General features: G+C 35.2%; 1 protein-coding gene across 9 annotated transcripts in view; it reads left to right on the forward strand.

The window, feature by feature from the left end:
• LOC121870077 (tight junction protein ZO-1-like) overlaps positions 1 to 13,841 on the forward strand; it is a 108,168-nt gene that overhangs the window by 64,527 nt on the left and 29,800 nt on the right. For 8 of the 9 annotated variants that reach the window (XM_042371850.1, XM_042371847.1, XM_042371845.1 and 5 more), the window contains 7 exons: positions 864 to 972; positions 1,211 to 1,393; positions 1,818 to 1,989; positions 4,426 to 4,491; positions 7,876 to 8,080; positions 9,558 to 9,729; positions 12,438 to 12,716. In XM_042371850.1, the coding sequence (XP_042227784.1) occupies positions 864 to 972; positions 1,211 to 1,393; positions 1,818 to 1,989; positions 4,426 to 4,491; positions 7,876 to 8,080; positions 9,558 to 9,729; positions 12,438 to 12,716 (1,186 nt within the window). The remainder of the gene's footprint in view (positions 1 to 863; positions 973 to 1,210; positions 1,394 to 1,817; positions 1,990 to 4,425; positions 4,492 to 7,875; positions 8,081 to 9,557; positions 9,730 to 12,437; positions 12,717 to 13,841) is intronic. The other variant, XM_042371846.1, reaches the window with a different exon arrangement.

A 13,841-nucleotide genomic window follows, 5' to 3' on the forward strand; every position in this document is an offset into this window, starting at 1 on the left:
CCCAACTGTAAAGTTCAATATATACTATACCTGCTTACATCTGGGAGAATTGGGGAGTGCTCTGGGCACAAACCAGAAAGAGAGTGCTGTATTCACTCAGCCACTGCACCTCAGTAAGTAAAAGTGTACTGGTAAGTAATGATAAATTCGAGTTCTTCAGACTACACATTCTTGATGTAGTTTTCGTCTTCCATGCAGGGATGAAGCTGTTTATTTTGCACCCATACAGTACATCAGGATTGAGTAAGTCATAAGAATTGAAGCCCCAGGCCACTGGGGCCCAAAGTATATGACTACAGTCTAAAAACTGAAGACTAAAAGATTAAACTATCCTTTATATTACCAAATTCCTTAAGTACATACAGTGTACCCAATGGCAGGAAGGTATCCCAAAAAGGGAGAAGGCTGAAGAGTTATTGCTGCTGAGCACAGATATGTACACACTCTGATTCACTCCTTTATTTGATTTCAGCAACAAGATGATTTCATCAGGATCACTACTTATACCTTGTCCCATTGTCACCCAGATTTTTTCTGCTCAGCACCTGCTCTGACATAGGGGCATCTAAATGTTTTCTGGTGTTTATGAACACATTTCATGTGTACTGCTGCCATACTTACCCAGGTGTTATTTTTATATATTTATTCTCAGTTGTCCTTTGTAAAACAGTAAAATTCAGGTGATCGTGCAAGTAATTGGGTCAGTGGTTGTAAATATGGTGTCTGGGATCTGTTCATATTTTTCAGAGTATCTTGTTAATACAGTATTTTCAGTACTTTCATATTTCATAAATGTTTGAAGATTCATGTACAGTATACTTTTAATCTTCATTTTAATGAAATTAAACAATTTTCTTTTTTAGGACACACTTCCACTATGAGCCTAATGGAAAATCAGAATTAAGTTTCCGTTCGGGAGACATCTTCAGAGTGGTGGATACACTACATAATGGTGTTGTGGGGGCATGGCAGGTAAGACCACACTTAACTTTTAATGTTAAAGTGGTATTCCTTTGCTTCATCAGTGGATAACTAGAATGTTTAGTAGATGCACCAGAAGGTTGCTTAGATGATATTGCACTAGTCAAGAGTGACAACCAATTCTAAACTTTAAGATGAGATGACATATTTTTTTTCTTTCCTCCAAGTCTTCAGCCAATGGAAACGAAAATGATCCCATCCAAATTAAGTTTTAAATCTCTTACAACAGGTTCACAGAATTGGCCGCAACAATCAAGAAACTCAAAAGGGTATAATTCCTAACAAGGCTCGAGCAGAGGAACTGGCTACAGCTCAGTTTAATGCTGCAAAGAAAGAGCAGACACAGTCAGAGTCGCGGAGCGGCTTCTTCAAGAGGCGGAGAAATTCACGGAGATCTAAGTCCTTGGGGAAGGTGAGTGAGCCTAGAGGGCTGGTGTTTTGTAAAGGATTTCACCCAATGAGATACTTAAGTTAAGAATAAAGTAGTTTTATGTATCATTCACTCCAAGTCCCTTGACCATTCAAAAAAAATTTTTATCCAGAAGGTCGTTACCTCATTCACTGGAAGACAGTTTGACAGGTTTAGCTTTAATTAATGATTCTGATAAGATGCCACGTTATTCTACTAGTTTGCTTATTATCAAGTACAGTACTAACCGGGAACCTAGGTTTGTCTTTGAGGGGCAGTGCATAGCCTATGTCAGTGATACACTTCAACCACTACACTATCAAAATTACATTTACAGTAAGTACATTAATGTTCAGATCATATTTAGATACAATATATACATATATTTAAGGCAATACAATTTACTCTCACTTCTTTCTCCTAATAGGATCATTGGGAAGATGTGGTGTTTGCAGACTCAGTATCTAAGTTTCCAGCTTATGAGCGAGTAGCTCTTCGACACCCTGGCTTTGTGAGGCCCATCGTCCTGTTTGGTCCCCTCTCCGACATAGCACGAGAGAAACTCCTCAAGGAAAACCCCGACAAGTTTGCTTCTCCACGTAAGTTTACGTGAGGGGATTAGTCGTGAACAAATATCAACGTCTGTGTTAGTTTTGTTTCCATTATTCTTTAGATGGAAAATAGGGAAAGATCTTGATCTCATACAACAACCATAGATCCTTGCTTTAGAGTATTTTTATTGTTGATTATTAATGTAACTTTATTTTTATTAGTGTCTCATGCATTTTGTACCTAAAGATTCACCTTACATGATTGCTTCCTGCCTTTAAAGGCACGACATATTTATATTTAGTTTTTGATATACTGTAGTGTACACTGTATATAATGATAATATTGATTAACTTAATTATAATTAGTTTTGGGCACATTGTATGCTTTAAAATCAGGTTCATTAATGTATCATCTCTTATTTTTGTGTAAGCTTTGACATGTGCTAGTCAGTCTTTTGTTGCCACATTTTTTAGGCAGCTGTTAATATGAATGTTTAAAAATTTCATCTCTCAGATGAGTTAAGACTGTGTACATAATCACTGCACTTTTGTTGCACCTGCACTTTTTGGGCCACTTTAGCACTATGCACCATTTGCATAAAGAAAAAGAAATTCATATTGTAGTAGAAAGCACAGACCTAGTGAATACCTTTTTTCTTTGCTTGTTCCACGGAAGGGTCTTTACAGTAGCTATGGCTCATGCTGCTTGCTGAAACAAGATGTTTTGGATCTAATAGTGATAATTCTTTAAATTGAAACACAAGACACAGAAACTAAGTTTTCTTATTAAATTTCTAGTAATTTGACCTCCAAATTATGTTGAAAGTACATCCTAGCTGCAATTCCCTACTATATGTGAAACTTTGATAGAATCTTTTATGGTCACCTTCCCTTCACTATGATGCACACACTTAGCCATTGAAGAGCCAGGATTCCCAACATTAATGACTGGGACAAATAAGCATCTAGTATACCTCCCAGTTGCAACCTTCACCCTGAAAAGGGAGAGTAGAATCACTGGTGTCCCCTCATAGACCAAAGAGGGCAGGAGGCCAGTGAATGAGCTTTTGACATTACATTAGCGAGTATGCATCCAGCTCTTTCATGTAGGTCATCCATGTTGGTTTTCCAGGCAGAAGTCCTCATTCTGTCTGAGGACTGAATGGGAAGTGCTGCCTGGAAAGCCAATGTGACCGCCTTCTAGTGTCTGTAAAGGAAACCTTTGCTTTAACTCTCCAGTCTCAGGATGACAGTTATAGTGGAGACGTGTGCTAATGGCTTAGATTAGTCACAGCCATAAATGTGGGTGTACCGGGTTTAGGCCAATGGATTTGTGTGAGCATTGCACTCAAGGCCCCAAATTCTAGACTGCCATAAAATTTAACTTCAGGATCAATCCTTCATATTATCTCTTCTTCAGCTTATTCATCAAAATATCTTTGATTCTGTTGACCAGTTTGGCCAAAAAAAAAAAATCAATTATGTATTGAATAAATGCTAAAAGTTATGAACTTTATAAGAACATCTATTGAAAAGATAATTGATTGAGGACTACATTACTTTGGGAGGTTTTGAACTTTAGTTATCTTCATGTAAATTGATGAAACTTTTAAATTATACAAGAATTTTTCCCCTTTGTTAGGAGATTTTAATATTTCACAACAGAAAATTAACATAATGTGAGACTCCTTCTTAGGTAAATGGCTCTTAACGTAAAACTTTTCATCTTTTACAATCGTGACCTTAATCACAAGAGGATGGTTCCACTAGTCTGAAGTTAAGGAAGATTAAATATATTAATGAATAAATATATGAATTAAAAAGGTGTTTTGATCTTATAAATTAATAATATGTTACACTGAAACTTGAACGAAGTAAAGCATAAATAAATTAATAAAACAATCTTCTTTAACTGTTGGAGAGTCTTTGTTATGTGTACTTCCTTTGCTGTATGATAGTTTAGACTACTGTGTTCCCCTGTGTCACCCTGGCATCAGTTGTGAATTTGAGGGTAAATTATATATGATATATGTTAACTATACTGTATGGCAGTACTGTACCTGTGTGTAGCTTTACTTAGGACAGTCATAGACATATATATTCTGTATGTAGCTGGGACTTAAAGGATCAAGCCGACCTCCTGAGTAACTCGAGTCTTGTACTGATTGTTGAAATGAAGAGCTAAAAATTTGGTTTGGTTGTGTGTTGTTGGGGTTGTCACTATTGGAGGGTAAACACGTACTGAAGCAGCAGCATGCACCATTGGTACTGTAAAGATCATTCCATATCATCGAAGGATAAGACTTCTTTCACTTCAAAAGGTACGTTTTATTAATGGTTGAATACCTGCTATAAATTTTAAATGAAATGTAGTTTCAGCTTAATATATTAGTGTCTCACAGAGGACCAACCCCCTAGCTTAAGGCCCAAATAGAGAGTTGTGACCAGCTTAATGAAGAAGCTTCCTCGCTTTGGTACTTTCAGGAATATACATGCGGCTCACTATGCCAATTCCGTGTTACGGGGGGTATCCGTACCCCTCACTCCGGGGTAAGGAAATAAATGGTTACAGAGTGCACCTCCTCCCAGCATTTTTGACACGCATGGTGTGATTGACCCAGATTATTATTATTGATTGATCTCTAAATTTGCATATAGGAGAATTACAAATTTTTAAGGTGTAGTGCAGATTTTGAATAATACATATACATATGTATTTGTTGAAGATTATAGCAAAATTTATTCTAATTATGAAGTCTATAACTGGTTTATCTCATGATAGCCATTCTTCCCAGTGTTCCCTTGGCCTGTTGAGCTGACATATTAAGCCGTAGTAAGATAAAGGGAAGATCATAAAATAGCCTGGATACTGTCTTCCTGTTTTCATTTTTTTTTTTTAACTGTTGTGAATCATTCTATTGAGAGTTTAAGGATAATACATTCCTCTGTTTCTATTTACTCTATAACTTGACAAGTGAATATAAACCTTTGGTATGTATCAGAGAGCTATATTATGATCTCGTACAGTTTTACATTTTTCACTGGTAGTGTACAGTACAGTAATCCATTTATCAATGGAATTGGCTTGGTATTGTATTTATATTCAGCATGATTAGGATTATTTCCATCTTTCTTTCCCCAAATCTTTCTCGAATGAAAAATATTTTAAGAAATCTTAATTTCTAATCAGTTGTTAATGATAATTGCACCAAATATTTGCTTGCAGTGACGGAATACATTGACAGTCACTGTTCATTAGGAAGATTAATGATTAATACAGTGTTAATATTCATAATTCCATTATCGTAACTTAAGGTTTTAATGAGGATATTGAAAGCAACAGTTTTTAATTTTGGATAATTTTGTTTGCTGTTGCTCACTAATAAGTCTTTCTTCACATCACTGATTACTGACACAAAACCCAGCAAATGCAGAGAGATGATATTGTCTCAAAGTTGGGTCTTGATGAGGTCTTATAATTTTAAGGACTAAATATGTGACTATTGAGGCAGAATCTTTAGTGACTTGTCCTTTATCAAATCCTAACCTTGAAAAGTACTGTACTGGTTCTTTAAGAATATCACCTTACTCACACAGTGCAGAGAAAGAAAATAAGGAAATGCAATCTATAAGACTTAATCAGATTCATGCTCAGAATAATAACCTCTCAGGTTCATTATAAGATATTGTAACTGTTGTTGAAGTAAGTCAACAAAATGGAGCTTGTGATGCAGACTCAACCATAATTTGTGCTGCTGTGTTACATTTTATTTTGATACTGTTTCCCCTGTCCACCGTTGAGTTAGATAGAAAAATGGTTACCTGAATTACTGTACTTATATTTGTCTTTTATTTCTTCATAGCGCAAAGGGAAGAAGACAACTTGATATAGCTAGCTCAGTTAGTGTGATTGTCCAAGGTTATTGCAGTATATTTGTACTCCATTACACTAGATGCAGTTGTGAGGCAAGGAATAGTTAAGGTTGTTTTGTTAGAGTAGCTCTTCAGGTGAAGGCCACAGACTGAGTTAATCCTTCTCGCCAGGGAGGTACAGTGCAGTGCCACCTCGATAAAAGTAGGAATTGGTGTAAAGGAGAATCATAATGTTTTATTTTTTTTGTTTATCTTCAATATGATTCCTATTGAATGCTCATTAACCTTTTTATTTTTATGTTGCCAATCCTTATGGATAAGTTGTCAGCTGCTGGTGTTCACAGTTCATGTTGCTCTTTTTGTAAAATATAATTATTTTTCATCTCTACTTGTTATGTTTCCAGCCAGTGTTTATGTGTTTTTATTTGTAGTACTGTAGATAATGTTTCTTATGCATGATACACTTCATGATATTCATCTTAACATTTGATTTGATGCTATCGTACAATATTTCTTCTTTATTTAGCTATGCAAATTCTTTGAGTTTTATGTATGCTGGTAATTATTGCATAGAATAAATGTAAACTAGTATGCTATAAAAATAACGATACTGTAATCTTTTCTGAAGTTTGTGTGTTTTGTATGCTGTGTGTTTGACCAGTGCATATTTTACACTTACTGTTGTAGGAAAATGTATTGTGGCTTTGAAAATGCTTTATTCCCCATTTGTACAGTATTGTTGATACTGTAGTAATTAGTTAAATGTAATATTTAAATAGGGAAGAAGTAGCACAAAGTTTAATATGATTTAAGCAAAATTTCAAAGTCCCAAATTAGCTCTTGCCTAGGATGCATATTTATAATTTTTTCTTCAAATTATTGTTGTTCTAAGTAAATATCTGGCTCTTCAATGTATTTAGTACCATTAGCTACATAGATGGCATAAAATATATATTAAAACACAATGTCTGTGATCGTTACCATATTATGTTCTGATCATACTGGTTACACTACAGTCTCTACATATATTGCCATCACATATTTGAATCTCAGTTCTAAAAGAAAATAATATCTGAATGATATGGATTTTGCCATTCAACACTAAAAACATAACAGGAGTCAAATCTGGCTTTACCACTGATGTCCATCCCACTACTGCTGATCTTGGTCTCATCTGCTGTTTTTCCTGAAAGTTTCTTTATTATTACATGTTCCTGCTGAGGTTAAGAGGACAAATATAAGTTACAATCTCTTTTTTTTATTTTTTTTTATTAAAGTACAGTATATGTACAGTAAATATTGCTTTACCAGACTAATTATTGTCTTAGATGACCTGGGACTGGAGATATTTTAGTGTAATGAAGCTTCTGCTATTGCCCATCATCCTCCAAATACAGTACAATATAACCTTGCATCATCCATGTCTTTTAGAGTTTTTTCTTTTATTTACTAAATCCAGATGTGTTGGAAAGATGACTACAGTGTGAAGTCTGGCTAATATGATCAAAACTTTACTGCTGGAGGTCGTTGATATAATATGGTTCTCGGATCATCTGCTTACAAAAAAAAAAGAGGAAGATATCAAGATCAATCCCTCATTTAAACATGTTGTGGTATCCTGTGTAGGACCTATGTTAAATTGACTTACTGATAAGAGGCTAATGTTAATTTCATAGAACAAGTACAGTAACTGTATTCTCATTTATTTATCAGAAATAAAATATGCTCTGAGAATTATCTACAAAAGTATTCAGGTTTAATTGCAGTTCTCATGCATCTTAATTCTTTTTTTTTCCATAATGGTGGTTCTTATATTGCCTGTATTTCTGTCCCTGTAATCCTGATGATTGTCCTTTGTCACTTATGTGTGTTGGATGTTTTAATAATTTTTTCCGGGTTAATCTTACAGGAATCAGAAGAATAACAGGTAAAATAGTTTTGATGTTGTTAGTTGTCATTGTACACCTCAGCTCATAATCATCTATAGAATGTTGTTTCTGATGTATGGTGTTTATTTATTTATTTATTTTCTTATCCATCATGCTTGGGCCAACATTTCAGAATTGGACAGCAGTGGGGAGAAACCTTCCGGCATAATCCGGCTTAGCGCAATCCGGGAGATAATGGATCGGGGTAAACACGCAGTCCTTGACATCACTCCAAATGCGGTAGATCGGCTCAACTATGCCCAGTTCTACCCAATTGTTATTTTCCTGAGGGCAGAATCAAAGCAAATTGTAAAAGAACTACGTAGTGGTTTTCCAAAGTGAGTTATATGAGGCTAATGGTGTTTACATAATTTGACCCACTGTATATGACTGAATAATCCAGAGTCAGTAATATTGTTTTATGATAGGATATGGATTATATATATATATATATATATATATATATATATATATATATATATATATATATATATATATATATATATATATATATATAATGGTACTTCACACCACCCATGAAGGAGATAGAGAGAGGGACCTCATTAATATGGGGGAATTAAACCATAGAAACTTACCTCACTTGTGTTACTAAATAAGTCATCTGATGTGTTAAAGCACTGCTGTACATTTGAAGGTGATCACTCCATACTTTAGCCCAAAATTTCAAATTATTCTAATATGCAGGTATTTAAATTACCTAAAAAAAACAAAAAAGGTGGAAAGCATAGATAAAGTTTTGCAATTTTGAAATAAGTATAATGCTTCAATAAACTTACCTGAAGTCACCTGACGTAGAGTATACTGTATATTCTTATTTCTGCACAGTACTGACTTCTGTATTCATGAGTTGTTCTAGACAGGCATAATTTATAAACAAAGAATTGATTTTGAAACTCCATTTTTTTAACTAAGCCTCAAGAGAATAGATTAAGGCATATTCTCCTCTTTTGTAACTTTAGTTGAACAAGTGAAGAATGGGTTGCACATGCACTCTCTGATGACCATGACCTGTTAGGTCTTAGTCTTAGAGCAGCTGTGATTTCTGGGATCCCCATTTTAACTTTTTCACTCTCAAGCTTTGTCTATTTTTGCATACCTCCACCCGAAAGATTTTCTTTTTTAAATGTTGTAAGCCATAAAAAAATATAATATAATAATTCTTGTTTAGCATCTGCAGTCCCTTTAATGTTTCTGTAGTGGTGTGATATTTTAGGCTGCTCCATCTTCCCGTCATCTCCCTCTGGCGTCTGGTTGTTTAAATACTCACGGTAAACTTTATCTTAATTATATTTCCCTATACCACTACTCTTGCAGTTGCTAGATGTGCATTCTGATACAGTAAATGTCCTTCCACCAGGGTGTTTGAAAAGGGGCAGGAAACAAGCATAAGTAGGTTTCTGGTCCTAAGTGTATGAGATACATAGGTGAACCGAAAGGGTTAAGAGCTAAGATGACTATCGGGTAGATAATTAATCTTTGCCTTAGCTCCAGTTGTTGAAGGTAAGGGTTATCCTGGGCTTCCAAACCCTGGCCTTCACTGAACACATTCATGGGTTCTATCTAAGTTCAGTAATGAAATGGTATTTCAGGATCAATCCCTCATTTTCAGGCATTGTTTAAACTAAAGGATACTGTAGCACAAAACTTTATTGTTTCATTTAAATCCAGTGTTCCTGGATATTTTTACTGTTCAGGAATTAATCACATGACTGCAGAAGATTCTTTGATCAGTTTGTTATTGTTTGTTTTTCTTGTCATTCATCTTCATATCTTTTGACATTCTATAAATTGCAGGGGCAGGATGAGTAGTAAGAAGCTGTTTGACCAAAGTGTAAAATTGGAGAAATTGTGGTCGCATATCTTCACAGCCACAATTAGTCTCACACAACCTGAAGCTTGGTTCCGTAAAGTTCGTGAGATTGTTGACAAACAACAGTCTGGACCCATCTGGATGTCTGAGACTAAGGTAAGCTTGTTTGTCATTTATGACTTTTGTCTTTGTTACTGTATGTGGCAGAGGCGTAATAGTAACCAACCACCAATATTTCCCTGCGAGTCTTGATCTCCCGTCCATGTTTGTGGTGCAGTCTGGGTCACTAATTGTATCACTCATATTAAGGGGTAGTTGCCAAAGAGTTTAAAAATATTACTTTTAAAAATCCAATTCTGCTTTTGAACAGTAGAAGAGTAATTTGTGAGAATCCAGAGTGATGTGTTTTACTTTTGCTTTACTTAAGTTCATTTATATTAACAAAAGAAGTAGTTGTTGAAGAATGGATGTCCTTTTTTTATAAAATATAAAATTTCTCTTTCATAAAGGTTTGAAAAACTAAGATGCCTTCATTTTCATGATAAATCAACCCATTTGGAGGTTGATATTATAATGCCTATATCAAGAATTAGCAATATATATTTGTTCTTGGATTCATTAAAGCATTTAATGGTTTCCCTTGTAGTTGGTTTCTGTTAAAGAATGATTTTTGATACTGTATTGTTATTTTAACTTTATTTGATCTAGAAAATTATATAAAGTTCTGTAAAAGTTATTTTCATTACAACCATACTTAAGAGTAATGTTTGAGCTAGACTGTATCAGTTGGTTTGAGGTAATATTTCAGTAGAATTGTTATGACCCTCATTCTTTGTTGCCAGCATTGTACTTGGCAGTAGAAGTACTGTAGTTTCCTCAACATAAGCACTTGTATGTAGAATTCACCAGTTGGTACATCATTTGTACTCCCTTCACACCATGAAATTTAATTATTATTTATTTTATATTCTTTAAATATGTTTTTCATTAACATGTGAATAATGCTTAAGATTAATTTTGTTTCAAAAAATTTATTCATACTTTGTATACTAATTGTATTTAAACAAATTATCCATCTTAACTATCCTTATTGGTGATGTACTTATGATAAACAGACATTGATATGTGTTAACCTTATGGTCTTTATTTTTTTAATGATTTATTCAGTAAGAGACTTGGTCATATGTAATGCTTTCATGAGTATATCATTAATCAGGATTGGAGTAGATTACTTGAATGTTGAGATAGCTGTACCTTTTAGGGTGCTTTTGACGTGCTTCCACACTGCACCCAGTAGTTGCGTGAAAGCTTTTAGTAAGTGTTGGTATGTTGGCCTCACTCATCCTCACCATTAACTGGATTTAGGTTCATTCTGTACACCTCTTTAATTGGTACTAATTTGGTGGTTTGTTTCTTCATTCCCCCATGACCCCGTGCTTTTCTTTATCTTCTTTGTTATTTGTCTCATGCATGGCTTTTCTCTTGAGTTTTGAATTTTTATTTTGCTTGTGCATTATTTTTCTTCATATTATTAATATAATTGAATGATTAATGAATGTTATGTCACTTCTTGACTCCTATATGTGATGCATAATTGTTCTATAACTTGTGGTATTCCCATGTAATGATTTTTTATAAATATGTATGATTTCCTATTTCATGTAATGACTGTCTTTATATGGTTTTGGTGATATATTTACTCATTGGTTAACTGATATGGCTACTAATGCATCTTGTGCATAATTTTGCCTGTGTTTGTGAACCTACATCAGCCCATAGAATTTTTGTCTGATGTTTACCTGCTTCCCCTAATCCCTTCCCCAAGTGGCTCTGAGGAGGAACTCAATTCCCTATTTAACCACAACAAAGAATGTGATCTGGACTTCTATCCTGATGTAGACAATGATGCTCAGAAAGATATAGGTGATCCATCCTTTGAGATTGTAGTGGAAGAAATCCCAATGGGCAAAATGAATGGCCACATATCTGTAATGCCAGAAGAGGGAAAACCCCCTGATGTGCCTGTCAGGTTTTCACCATTAAGACAAATTCAGTCTTCACCTCACCCACCGCCACTGCCCATACGCTCGTCTGTTCCACCACCACCCCCACCTCCACCTCCGAGAATGGCTCTGTCATCCACTCTCTCTTTCTACCCCTCGTTCCCCACCAAAAGGCTATTCACCATTGATGAAGAGCGCACTTATATATGATACCCTTATATATCATTGACTTCGTACATTTATTTTCTGTCTCATGAATAATGTATTAGTTTTTTAATGTAATCAGGAGCCAGCCTTCCCTTAATAGTCTTGACTAACAAACATTCAGTAATTTTAATCTCTCTATTCTTAGTTTATTGCTTGTTGATTTCTTCTGTAGTATTAGTTTTGCATGTGGCTTCCATTTACCCTACTTGTAATTGTCTTTGTAGTGCATGCTCTTTATTACAGCACTATTTCCTTCTACAGAGATTTTTTGAATTTAGCTTGTTGAGATTTCAAAATGATATTGTAGATTTAAATGAGGATATAATCCTTTGTAGTATACATTAGATTTATGATATGAAAGTTTTCTGGAAATTTGCATTAGTCCTATTTTCATGACTAAATATATACTGTAATTGTACTAGAGTTGGGTCTACATATTTGTAACTTGTCCCAATGTTCTTTTCTCTTCCATGTACCGTGCTCTCGGAATGTGGTTCATGTTGCATCGTCCTTTTCATCCGCCTGTCCACTCCTTTACCTCTGTGATCACGTCATTTGTAAATTTTTGGAATTGGTCTGCTGTACAAATGACTGTAATATCTCAATTCACTGTACAACTGGTCCTGTGTTTATGATGTGATACCACTCAAACAGCCCACTGAGGCTCTGTCTGACGACTTCCTTTTCCCCATGACCTCTCGCCTATCCTATGCTTCATCTCCTGAGTCTGACCTAGAGACTGGACCTGAATCCCGCACTCCTTCAAAATCCCCCCATCGGCCCCCTCCCTCCCACAATCCATATTCAGATTCTCGAGAGCCTAGAGGTCGCCTGGTCAAAAGCTCATCAGATCCCAGTTTAGCTGCACCAGAGGAAACGGAACCAAATCCTTATGGAGGACCACCACCGTACACAGCCAGCCCCACTAGACTTGTAAGTGTTTTTCATTGTTTGATTTGTTTGGCTTCCAGTTTTCCTTTGCTAGACCTAGAGCATTATATTCACTATGCTTTAGCTTTATGATGATCGTACAGTTTATATGTCATCCTAATTTGTTTTTCACTATTAATAAATGATAAATATTTGTGTCAATTCCATTTATGATTTTTTTCTTCACAATACAGAAGACTCTAGTGTATTCATTAAAAACTACAGTATCTTAGAAAAAGTGGAATTTGATGAAACTTTTAAGTAATATAAAAAAAGCATCTTTATTTTTAATTTACATTTAGTATGAAGTGAGATACTGTACCATACATCTACAGAGGTGTATAGCTTTTGCTGAAAATACCATTAAGAGCCTGATCTCTGTGTGTAGCATCTCTGAGGGCTGCCAGGTATATTTCTGTGTAAAGTATCTAAAGGTGTAATCAGAAGAAACTACAAGCTATGTTTTCACACAATACTCAGCATATATAAAAAAAAAAGTAAACCCACTCGTAGTCTGACATAATGCAAGTGCTTCTTTTAACCACTCTCGTGTAGCTTCTATAGTCAGTGGTAATTTGAAGCTTGATGGGTTTTCTAACACTTTCTTTTGCCCTTGGTGGCTTGGTGGGCTGTGTAAAATCACAAATAAACAGAAACCACAAATCAAACACTGCTTAAGTCACCACTGACTGGATATTGACGCAACCAGGAGACACCCGACCACTAACTTAACTGTGATTTATTCCTATGGTGCTGGGATTTTTATACCACAACTTGAGTGTATAAGGATTTTTCTATAAGTAATGCAACTGATGGAATAGAAAGAAAAGAAAAGGATGTGGGATAATATTTTATCTGCAATTTTTTTGCAATACTTCCCTTCCTTTTAAATGGACCTTTCCCACTATTTGACTGAATCTTGAAACACTTTGGAGAAACCATCCTTTGATACAGGTACAGACCCTTGAGTATGGATCTCAGATAATTGTAGATTCTTGAAAACTTGACAATATCTTCCCTGGTCTCATCACTCTGTTATCCTAGGCCTGCCAGTAGGCAATGTTAAGTTTTGCTTCCACACACACACACACACACACACACACACACACACACACACACACACACACA

This window comes from Homarus americanus, unplaced genomic scaffold, assembly GCF_018991925.1.
Source record: "Homarus americanus isolate GMGI-L3 unplaced genomic scaffold, GMGI_Hamer_2.0 scaffold27875, whole genome shotgun sequence".
Taxonomy (NCBI): Eukaryota; Metazoa; Arthropoda; class Malacostraca; order Decapoda; family Nephropidae; genus Homarus; species Homarus americanus.